Here is a 10,690-nt window from a genome sequence, read left to right as displayed (position 1 = left end):
ATCCTCGGCGCCGAAGCCCAGAAACCTGTGCCACTGACGGCTGACTCGGCGGAACTGTTGCTGCCTCGCCGCGAGACCGCTGCCGAACTGCATGAGCTCTCGCGCGTAGATCATGCCCGCTATCCGCGTGCTGTGCCCGCCTGCAAGTCCCACGGGCTGTCCTCGACCTCGTCCGTCCCCTCTTCCGATCCCACGCCGGCGTCGTCTCCGCCCGGCCGGCCGAACGACTCGTTCAAGTAGCGGTTAGCGATGCCGATGGCGATGTGCCGCCACATGCTCACGTTGACCTGGCATCCCAGCAGTCTCATGCTGGTCCGTTGCATGATCCGCCGCGCCCTGTCTGTCGTCCACGTTCGCTCCTCTTTCCACGTCCAGTCGCCCACACTTGTGCTCTCATCCCCAGCCTCATCTGCATTTGCACTGTGATTGTTGCCATCCCCGATATCCATGTTGTCACCACTTTGCTCTTCTAATCCTGCCGCCGCGCTGCTTTCTTCCGAGTCCCTCTGCCGGATGATGTCGTCCGCCCATATGAACGCGCTGTACCCGCTGGCCTCGTGCATGATGCCCTACACCTCCTGCCAGAACGGCAATATGAGCCAGAGAAACCATATGATAAGCTCGCCGACCTCCCTCGGGAGATATCGGTGGATCACCTTCGCCTGCCCGGTCGTCCGGTATCCTTTGTGGTACGCTGTGATGAAGCACAACATTTTGTCGTGCACCATGATGTTGCGGACGCCCCCGTTGACCGTGTTGACCGTCCGCAGACCTGCGAGCTCGCTCGCCCGCGCCGGCTGTCCGCCGAGCATGTGCAGAAGCATCCACAGTCGCTCGCGGAGTCGTTCAAACGTCCTACCGAACTCCTGCACGGCTGACGGCTGGAACGGCCGGTCTGTCGTCCCGCGACCGTTGCCTATGCTGCTCAGTCCCCACCGTTCCGCAGCGGCGGGCGACCGCGCCAGCCGCATGAACAGCCAGCCGTCCCCGGCGGAAACCCAGCTGTTGCGGTCGTCGGCGAGAAACGAGTACCCGGGCTTTGTCTCGCTGTGGTCGTCTTCGATCGACGACCATGGGATGGCTGGCAGCTGTGACCGGACGTCGCTTTCCGGACCGTCCGCCGAACCCGAATCCTCCGTCGCCGTCAGCTCTGCGAGCAGCTCCCGCGTCTCTCGGACCAGCTCATGTAGTGCGTCCGACAGCTGCCCCATCGTGAACCGTACCCGTCTGTATGACACGCGATCACCGACCCAGTCGATGACACCGGCCGCTGCTGTGTTATATTGGATGTGCATCCCGTACGTCCGCGTCTCGAGAATCCAGTCCTTCGGTGTCGGCTCCGCATCCTTGTCGCCCGTCGTCCGCGTCATGAACCGCCGCACCTTCGCCCGCGTGTGCTGGAATAAACTCCGCGCCGCGTCCTCTGCTTCATCCTTCCCCAGAGACGTTTCCAGCTCGGCGACCTCGTCACGACGCTCGGTGTATGCCTGATGGATCACCAGCATGCGCGCTACCTTGACCACGGCCGAGTACTTCGTCGTGTAGTCCGTGATCTGAACCCAGCCGCCATTCTCGGCAATGCCCATCACCGCGAGAGCGCTGAGAAGAGCACTGCTGTAGTCTCCGCCCTTCAGCTGGTGGTCCAGCATGCTGATGAGCATGTCGAGTGCTGCGCGTTCCAGCTTCTCCTGCGTCTGATGCCCCGTCCCCGTGCTGGCTACTTCCGCCATCTGCTCGAACAAGTCCCACGCTTCTGCCTGTGACGGCGTCAGTTTATACGGTGGCCGCTTGTCGTCGTCCATTTCCTGCGTGCGGAACCAGACACACAGCAGACATAGCCACACGCCCTTGTATCTCGCCCACGTGTCGTCCTCCATGCGGTTGTCGAACGGCCGCCTTGGCTTGACGTGCGCTTCTGTACGCTGCGCCTCGAACAGCACGGCCAGCCCGACGGTATTGGGCGCAGACGTTGCTCGAGCCTGGTCCAGCACGCGGTCGACCGTCGCCCACATCGCCTGAAGCACGACCTCATCTTCATTGATGGGAGCTGTTGTGTTGAAGAGTGCGCTGGCACTGAGCCCTTTTAAGTGCACCGCCCATCCTACACGGGCCAGCCACGGGCTGGACTCCAGTCTTTCGTTGGCGACGCGGATCAGCTCGTCGTGGCTCGTCTTCACACGTTCTGCTTGGACTTTCCGGAGATCTCGGACGCGGTCCATCGCCTGCCGTGCTGGGCTTCTGTTTGGAGCGGCTTCTGCAGACTCGTCGGCCGTCTGTCTCCGGGCCACCTCGAACCACTGGCTGCCGACTCGGCCGGGAAAGAAGCGTTGGCATTGGACGCCCGTTGTCCATGGCAGCTGTCGGGGCTGCTGGCTTTTTTTGCTCACGTCTCCCCCCTTCTTCTACTTATTCACCCACCTATGTTTCTCTCGACAGTGCTGCTGCATGGTCTGCAGCCGGATGCATACATACGAGCACGTGTCGCATCGTATACCGTCGTTACGGGGCGCCATGAGATATGGGATTGCTGCTATATGTGGGCTGGGGTGCTTTAGCTCTGCAACTTCAGACTGTGTCTTATAAACCGACGTCTCTTGCTCGATCTTGCAGATAATAGCACATCTTTCTTTGGGTTTGATGGACGAATGACGCGTTCTCAGATGTGCGGCCGACTCGTCAGCAACTACTGCAAACTGACAAACTGTGCAGATAAGCAGACGAAACGGCTCAGCAACCATAAATGGATCCATCTTCAACGCCGTTGTTATAATTCTCTTTAGATCAAGATATCTGTCCCTGTTCCTGTTATTGATACACTGACTTATGCTTTTTGCTCTATGAATGTTTTCTACTACCCACTCTGGGTAACCATAGTAACTTGTGAGTGCCATCCATCAACTTCCTGCCCAAGTGGAATGCTCTTGAGCGCACGGGCCAGTTGTCCATGGTGGAATTGGCGGTGCGGTCCAATAGCATCAACGCGGGGGGGTGGAGCAGCGAACACCACATCAAAACTGTAGCTTCAGCAATAAATTCACTTATAAATCAATCTGTCGTAGTTTTACCTCCAAACTGAGCACACTTCATGTCCTGAATTGACGTTATATTTTGCAGTTAAATGCACACTTTTTACTGCAGAATTCGCTGAGATCTTCTTCCAACACCTACCCCCTACCTCTTCAACCAACACCTACCCCATGTATGTCACCCCCCACTTTTCCATTTGGTGAGGATTTCAACCATCACCTAGTAGGTGTTTGAAGTTGCCAGTATGTTAGGTGTTTGAAGTTGCCAGTATGTTAGGATTTCAACCATCACCTAGTAGGTGTTTGAAGTTGCCAGTATGTTAGGGGTTTATTTCGGAACGCGTCGAGATTTCAATTGAAGGTGGAGACACTGAAGTCCATGCCGGCCAATCAGAGACCCTAGGGAACGCGTCGAGATTTCCAAGTCGGGCAGGGGGTGACGGGTGGGGCTCCGGACAAGTCGGGCCAATGGCTGTACACGGACGGCCGTATCTCGACGCGTTCCGGCATGGAATAACTGAGTAGGGTTTTCACGTGGCGTTGGGAGGGACCCCTCACTCACTAGAGGGCTCTCGCGGTGGCAGGACGCCCGAAGACGAGCTGTGTGGCGAGGTTTGCTTGTCATGAGTTAGCTTCGAGGGCCACACCAGACAATCCCACGATGCATACCTCTGCGAAACCGAGATCCGGGTCTGGTCCCTTATCAATGTCGCGTTTTGTGGGCTTGTGCTTCTTCCAGGGCTCTTCGCGCCAAGCCTTGTGGTTTGGAGGGAAACCGGCCAGCTGATATTGCACGCCGCCGGCGACCGACGAGCTGTACTTTCTCCTGTCAAAGTCCTTGTTTGGCGTTGACTTTCCGAGGTTCCTGCCATCCAACGTCCTCCAGGAAACAATCTGGTCATACTTGATACCTCCTAGCGCCGCGAACTCTTCTTCCGCGTCGAAGTCGCTGTATTTGCCAAGGGTGCCGACGGTGTCGACCATGTTAGGCGTGGCGTGGATCTTGTACACGAAGGCGGAAGGTTTCTTGTAAACAAATGTCGCTGCCACGGGTTCGCTGGCACTGGTGGAAACGAACCCGTCATCGTCCCGGCTCTGGATGTTGGGGGTACCTTTCATGTGATTGAAGAGGCTGGTGTTTGGGGGTTGAGACTGGAAGCCTGTCTGGCCCTTCGGGAGGAATCCCCCAAGCCTTTTGATCTCCTTAGGGGGTCTCATATCTCCACGATACACGTATTTGACCGTCGTTGGGGCTCCATGGCAAAAGACGTACCATAGGTGGGCCCATAAGACGAAGAGAAGAAGGGGTCGTTGTCCAAACATTCGAACGAAGACGAATGTTACCGTTTAACCGAATGGGGCGGGAGAAGGTACACCCTGGGTCGGAAAGGTAGGCGAGGGATGGGAAATAGAGAAGGCGAACGGCTGACAGGAGAAGGGAGTTTGGGAACAGGTCCTGTTGGGTTAGCGTGACGACGTTGGCGTGGGGTTTTATACCTAGCGTTGACAGCACTGCGTTGCACCCTGTCACGTCAACCGTCGGATTCCTGGGCTCATGATTCAGGGCACATCTTCGCAGTATGTGGAATCCCCACAAGGTGATAGAAATATATATAGTAGCGGAAAGGCAGGTTGTCCAGCCTAACAAGATGATCTGCTTAGTAAACGGCGTCGGCGTTGGCGAAGATAGTATCGGCTGGGATAAGTTACGATTTCTAGTCGCCCCGCTGTGAGCCTTGGCGGGAGAAACCCAACCCACTCTAAATCCTAAATTGAATGCGTTTGATGCTAGTGTCGTCTTAGTCGGCCTTGCATTTTATTTTATTTTTCTTGTTTTCTTTTTTTCACCCCATTATCCCTTTGGTTTTTTTGGTTTAACCCGGAACGGTTGTTTTCAGCCACTGTCCCAAGCTGGTTTATAATTTATACTCCGGGTCAAAGCTTTACCCCCGTTTACTCTTTTTGGTCCTGGTACACTGATAATGGTCTGTTAGTAAGAGTGCTGATAAGGAGAGCTTACAGGCTGTGTGTCTTTGTAGTAAGCCGAGCTTAGCTCGACATGGCGGTGTCGCCGAACGGACCACCAGTTTGTTTTAGTTTTTTCTTTTTTTTCTTTTTTCTCGGTAATACCGTGCTGTTACGACCCGTTATGCATGGATAACAGTTAACCGACCCACTTGGGCATCGGGCGGCTAGGACAGGACATTTGTACTGCAGGATCACGGGAACAACAGGGACTCACTCGGTAACGGAAGAACTATGGTCCAAGTCACGTGATGATAAGATAACGATCATATTGGATCAATATGATCCAACACGACTTGGGGGCCAAACGATCGTTCTGGATCAGAATGATCCAGATCGACCCAAGGTACAAAGGAACATGTTCAGAATTAGACTTGTATATAGTATGACCCTGAGCCTGGCTCATGGTCAGACTTCCATAGCTCTTCAGCAATCAACTTAGTATTCATCCTCACGGATACTCTCAGCTTACCTTCACTGCGAATCACTTGTTGAGTCTAAGACTGATCACCTTAGCCTCTGAAGACCCGATCTACTACAGCCTACGAACTACGACCTACGACCACGACCTAGTGTACTGTTAGAACGTATCAATCCCCAGCTTCTGTTAGCAGACCCTACTGTCGGATAGCTGACCGTAACACGTGCCTACTAGGCCGCATTGTAGGGCTTTCGGCATAGATTACTATATGCGTGACAAGACTGGAAGACATTAAATATACAGAGAGGTAAGCCTATCTTACGGTTGGGTAGGGTTGACTTGTAGGCTGTAGCCGGATAGGGACGGATTTGGGATGTTTATAGAGGTGGGTGGAGAGGTATCAGTATTAGCTCTGATTTTGACTATCTATCTACTCCCCCCCCTTTTACAAGCGGGTCAGGGCAACCAACTGTGGCACAAAGCAAAAGCTTCGGTAATGACAAATCCGATGTCATTATCTCCTGTTCTGTACTATATAGTTACAATCCTACAGGGACCAACTGTAGCGGTCGTAACACACCCCCCTCCCGACCTGCTCTCAATCTCGCCTTGTTCGTACCTTATAGCTCACCGCTTCCAGCTGTGAAACCAAACAGCCTCTCACATATGGCCTGGTATGAAGTTGGCTCTTTTATGGACCGTCAGACAGTGTACGGTCGCCGGACGGCTAGCTGTCTATCCCGCGGTCCGAACCGTCGCCCTTCCCTCGCCTGAAAGCCCAGCTACTGAGTATCTCGGTTGAGGAGCTCACGTTTATTTCATGGCGTGGATCTCAGCTACTAATCAAATGATCGACCGCGACCGCTGCTGAGATCTAGAATATGGTGTCTATTGGCTTGGCGGATGTTCTGCGAAGCATCCCTGCTGGCTGGTTCCTTGATGCTTGCCCCTCTAGGCGCGCTCGGCGTGGAGAGGCTTGGGGTACGATGCTAATTTGCTTATGGGTGAACGTTGGGAACGGCTGTGGTAGTTTTATGTCGACTTTCTTGCCGGGCTTCCGTGGCACGACGATCCCTTCGTCCGCCATGAACTGCTTGCACCCCCACGTTAGGCGACCCTCTTGGTTAACGACTTCACCGCCGCCACAGGGGTTTTGAGCTGTTCAGTGAGCCCGTTAGCACGACGTCACCCATGTAGCATACATGTAGCAGGACAAGTATAAACTTACGGCCTGCGACGCCTGTCCGGCCCCCTTTACCGTAGGCCACGATGCGGATGGAGCGTGGGTGATTGTTAGCTTGCTGCGAGCTATCGCTGTCCAAATGGTACTTAGGAGGTGTTAGATATAGAGGAGTCGGTGTTTGGCGCCTTGATCCAGGGGAAGGACCTGGTAGCGGAAGGAGCAGGACCTACCTGGTGAACAGCGAAAATCTCCGCACAGCCGGCCTCGGTTCGATGCTTCTGGTTGACTGGGACCTTCTTTTGGCTCTGTAGTCTGGCTTGGCACCGGTTAAGGGCAGCGACGACTCGTGGTTTGGGGTGCTGGGGGCCGTAGCCGTATAGAGAAGGGCCGTCTCCCTTCTGGCTGGACGAGATAAAGATGTTGTTTTCAACGGCCATAACGGCTATCATGGCGGGCTGGTCCTGTGCCCTGATGTGATCAACATTGAACTTGGCCTGCATTTGGGTATACGCTAAGTCAGCAAGCCTATAGAGTTGGTCGTTGTTGAAAAGTGTTGTTGTGTCTCTAGTGAAGGTGAGCTTAGAGGAGTAAAGGATATGCTGCTCTTTATCCCGGGCGTGTTTGTCAAGTTGAAGGCCGAGATCCTGAGCTGCGATGCTTTGGAAGAGAGTGAAGAGCACAAGGAGCCCAAACAGCCTGGCCAGCCAGCCCTGAGATATAGGAGACGACATTTCGAAAGAGAACAAGTCGGAGATAGTGATTCGATAAACGCGGCGTGTGGCTTGCTGGGGAACGTACGATCTTTAGTAGCAATAGGCCGGCAGACAGCGGGAGTAAAACGGGCTGTGATAAGTACCTTTGTGTTCGGTCGAAGAGCCTCCTAATCCTCTCAATGGCTGTTCCCTATATAACAAGAGGGTCCCACTCAGCAGAGCCGAGAGGACGTAGAGAGATACACATAGGATAGGTAATAACAGACGGATAGGCTGGTCGCAGTCATCGTCAGCCTCTGATCATGGGTGCTCCCTTGTGACAGACAGGCTTTGCTCCGCGCCGGTTGAGGCACATGCTTGACCGCGGTTGGGCTTTACGTAGACCTCAACTGCGTCAACATCGGTCTAATTAGCTCTCCTGGCTAGAAGAGCCTGTATTGCTCTAAAGGTGTGGATCCTACGGGAACAGCGATACATAGCACAGGTTGACGGTCCAGGCGCTTAGACCCTCCCCCCCCCGCCCCGGGGAACGCTCATTCGGACTAGCGGTCTATGCCCCGTACCATAGTACTGAATTCATTTGTCCACCTCACTGGCATTAAGTTGCCGGGAATCGCCGAGGCCGAAGACAGCAGAATCGCCGAGGCCGAAGACAGCAGAATCGCCGAGGCCGAAGACAGCAGAATCGCCGAGGCCGAAGGTAGCAGACTGCCAGACACACACTATAATACTTCATAAGTATTGGAACGGGATTTTTTTGGCGTTTTCGGAGTTTAGGGACATAGGCATTAAGGCCTCACATCGCGTGGGCTACAGACTTCGTCGGGAAGACACCACATAGATTCATAGGCCGCGGCTGCGCAGCATGCGCTTTCCTTAGCGAATTTTCAAGCCTTTTATACCGTTCTTTTTGTATTAAGTCTGTAAAGTGCTCAACTCATCGTTCCCCTTTTAGTATATTAGTGTAGAGCGCCCACGCCCGGCTGCAACGCGTGGCTCTCGGCCGCCTGGCCTACAACCATTTCAGTATTCCCAGGCTGCGGTAGCTTATGGATCACTTTCAGCAGACCAGGCGCGGACTGAAGGTAGACACGTAAGAGAACGATGTTGATGATGAGACCTACGTTGAAACTGAATTTTGCATATGCTAATGTCTAGACGAACGTTTGCTGATATTAGAATAAAAAGGAAAGAGAAGGAAAAGGATAAAAGGGATAAAAAGGACTTTCTTTTTTTCTCTTTTGAAAATGGGAAGGGGGGGGGAAAAAAGGGGGAAAAGAAATAGCCTAGATAAAAGCCTAGTCGTGCGCGACTGCTTAGGTTCGCTGTCAAGTGATAAATTAGTGGCAGTTAATAGCCATTCTCCAGCATGTGGAGAGCATGGCAATTGGGTTGTGGTGTCGTTTTCTGCGAGATAGCAGAGAAGCTACAGAAACTGTGGGGGCGTAAACGAACGGCGGGTGTGAGAGAGAGGATACAAAACCAACGGTCAGCTCCCTGGCTAAAGGGGATTCAGCTTGCCGAGACAGTAATAGGTCGACGATGATGCTTTATCAGGTCCTAGAATTGCATCTCATCAATGCAGGACCGAGGGGCCCAGGCATCCATTGAATATAGCGCCTGACGGAAACCTAATCATCTGCGTAATTCTGTTAACTTCGTTGGGCTTCTTAAATCCTATGCCTTCGTTCCTCGTCCGCAGCAATTGAAGTTCGTAGGCACTACACTTTGTACATAGTTCTGTTTACGATGTTGGGTAATTGCTAGGTGTTTTCTGCTCCCCCGACTTAGCTACCTTGGCTTGGCGTCTAGTCTGGTCTGGTCTTTAATGGCACACATAAAGCATGCAATGCCACTCCGCGCCTCTTCGTGATGGAACGCCTTGTAACCCGATGATTCGCAACCCGGCAGTTCGCCAGATCCGCATTCGGGTTAATCGCACTCGATAGGCCGCAAGGATGATGTTGCTTGCGTCAGTTGGACATACTGGGGTCTTTGAAGCTGAACCGAGACACTGGGCTGGGTATAGGTTAAGCTATAGGTCTGAAATTTCAAAGGGGCGTTGATAAGGGGGGTTGGGGGGTCAGGGGGGTTGGGGGTTTCTCACTGATACTACTAACCCTGTATAACCCGACCGCATGTGCCGATATATCTGCTTCACTACGTATGGGCGAGAATTCCTTTTCCTACACGGTTATTGCCCATCATGCCGACCAGCTTAAACATAACCTATAAAGCCCAGAGTTAAACACGTTTGTTTCTAGGTTAGGGCCACCCGTATCATTCGCTACTACGATTTCTTTCACTGAAGCTTTACCGGCCAACACTCATTTAGCGAGAAGTACTACTAAGCTTTTGGGCAAGGTTGAGGATAACAGGGCCTCTGACCGGTGAGACCATTGCCAGGTGATTAATCACCTGCCTTAGGTAGGTTACCAGAGGTGAACACTCAGTTACCAACCTGCTACGCCCAGGACCATCTCATTGCGACATCATAGTGGATTCAGTACAGTCCTTCTGTTCCGAGTGAATTCCTGTCGCTCGCGCGATCGTGTCATCTGATTGCCCCGTTGTAGGCCGCCCGACGTCTGATGTTTGGGTAGTTGATTGCTTCTCTTCACCTTTGGGTTTAGTATTAAAGTGGAACTCCTCATTATATAGCAAGCTAAGTCTCATCCCCTGCGCAAAATCGAGTATATCGTGGCTACCCCTGCTGCACTGGGAAGACCGAGAGACGGCTAGATGATGAATTCTGTCACCTCGGAAGAATGACAGGGCCCTAAGGAAACCGAAGGGGGAAACCCTTCCGTGAGCAATTCATGTTTTGACAGGCCGCCTGTCGATCCCTGTTAGGTCACAGTATCAGATATTTATTATGTGTGGTATAGAGATTGATACGTGGAACCGGATCTCTAGCATTCTTCTTCTTGAAGACGAGGAGCTTCTTGGCAACAACAGCGTCGCCGAGACGGACGCCGGCGGATGAGGCAATATGGATGTCGGTCATGCTACTGCCAGCACTATCTGCGGTCACGTCAATGACTCCATGGACCATTCTCATCGCAAAGTCGAATGCAGCATGCTACCGCGGGGCTCGAGGGCCCCGCGCGCTGCTTAAAGTTGGTGTTGATGATCTTCCCTTTCGTCATCACATTAGTGAGCTTGTTAAGGGAAGTTTGAGGTGCTCTCGTGCTCCTCGGCTGACGGATCAACGGCCCGACGATGTAGTTAACAGTCAGAATACCGGAGTACCCGGGTGGCGGTGGTATCGACGTGGATCTTGAACTTGGAGGTCTTAGTGCGCTGGCTTAGACCGCCGTGG

General features: G+C 53.3%; 3 protein-coding genes across 3 annotated transcripts; all 3 read right to left on the bottom strand.

The window, feature by feature from the left end:
• Nucleotides 1-569: 569 nt before the first annotated feature.
• CGCA056_v015127 (uncharacterized protein) lies at nucleotides 570-2,219 on the bottom strand (the record flags this gene model as incomplete). Its single annotated transcript, XM_037330368.1, has 1 exon — nucleotides 570-2,219. The coding sequence occupies one exon, from the start codon at nucleotides 2,217-2,219 to the stop codon at nucleotides 570-572; it is 1,650 nt and encodes a 549-aa protein (XP_037171242.1).
• A 1,361-nt stretch (nucleotides 2,220-3,580) lies between these two features.
• Nucleotides 3,581-4,244, bottom strand: ctxA-3 (Cholera enterotoxin subunit A; the record flags this gene model as incomplete). The annotated part of the gene is made up of 2 exons (XM_037330367.1): nucleotides 3,581-3,643; nucleotides 3,696-4,244. 2 exons carry the CDS (start codon nucleotides 4,242-4,244, stop codon nucleotides 3,581-3,583), a joined length of 612 nt encoding a protein of 203 aa, XP_037171245.1.
• Nucleotides 4,245-6,346: 2,102 nt separating this feature from the next.
• CGCA056_v015125 (uncharacterized protein) lies at nucleotides 6,347-7,386 on the bottom strand (the record flags this gene model as incomplete). Its single annotated transcript, XM_037330366.1, has 3 exons — nucleotides 6,347-6,630; nucleotides 6,701-6,800; nucleotides 6,886-7,386. The coding sequence occupies 3 exons, from the start codon at nucleotides 7,384-7,386 to the stop codon at nucleotides 6,347-6,349; spliced, it is 885 nt and encodes a 294-aa protein (XP_037171244.1).
• Nucleotides 7,387-10,690: the final 3,304 nt, after the last annotated feature.

Source organism: Colletotrichum aenigma, assembly GCF_013390185.1.
Source record: "Colletotrichum aenigma strain Cg56 chromosome Unknown KSG_Cg56_contig37, whole genome shotgun sequence".
Lineage (NCBI taxonomy): Eukaryota > Fungi > Ascomycota > Sordariomycetes > Glomerellales > Glomerellaceae > Colletotrichum > Colletotrichum aenigma.
Note: the sequence above shows the minus strand (reverse complement) of the source record. Positions and strands in the feature narration are given on the sequence as shown.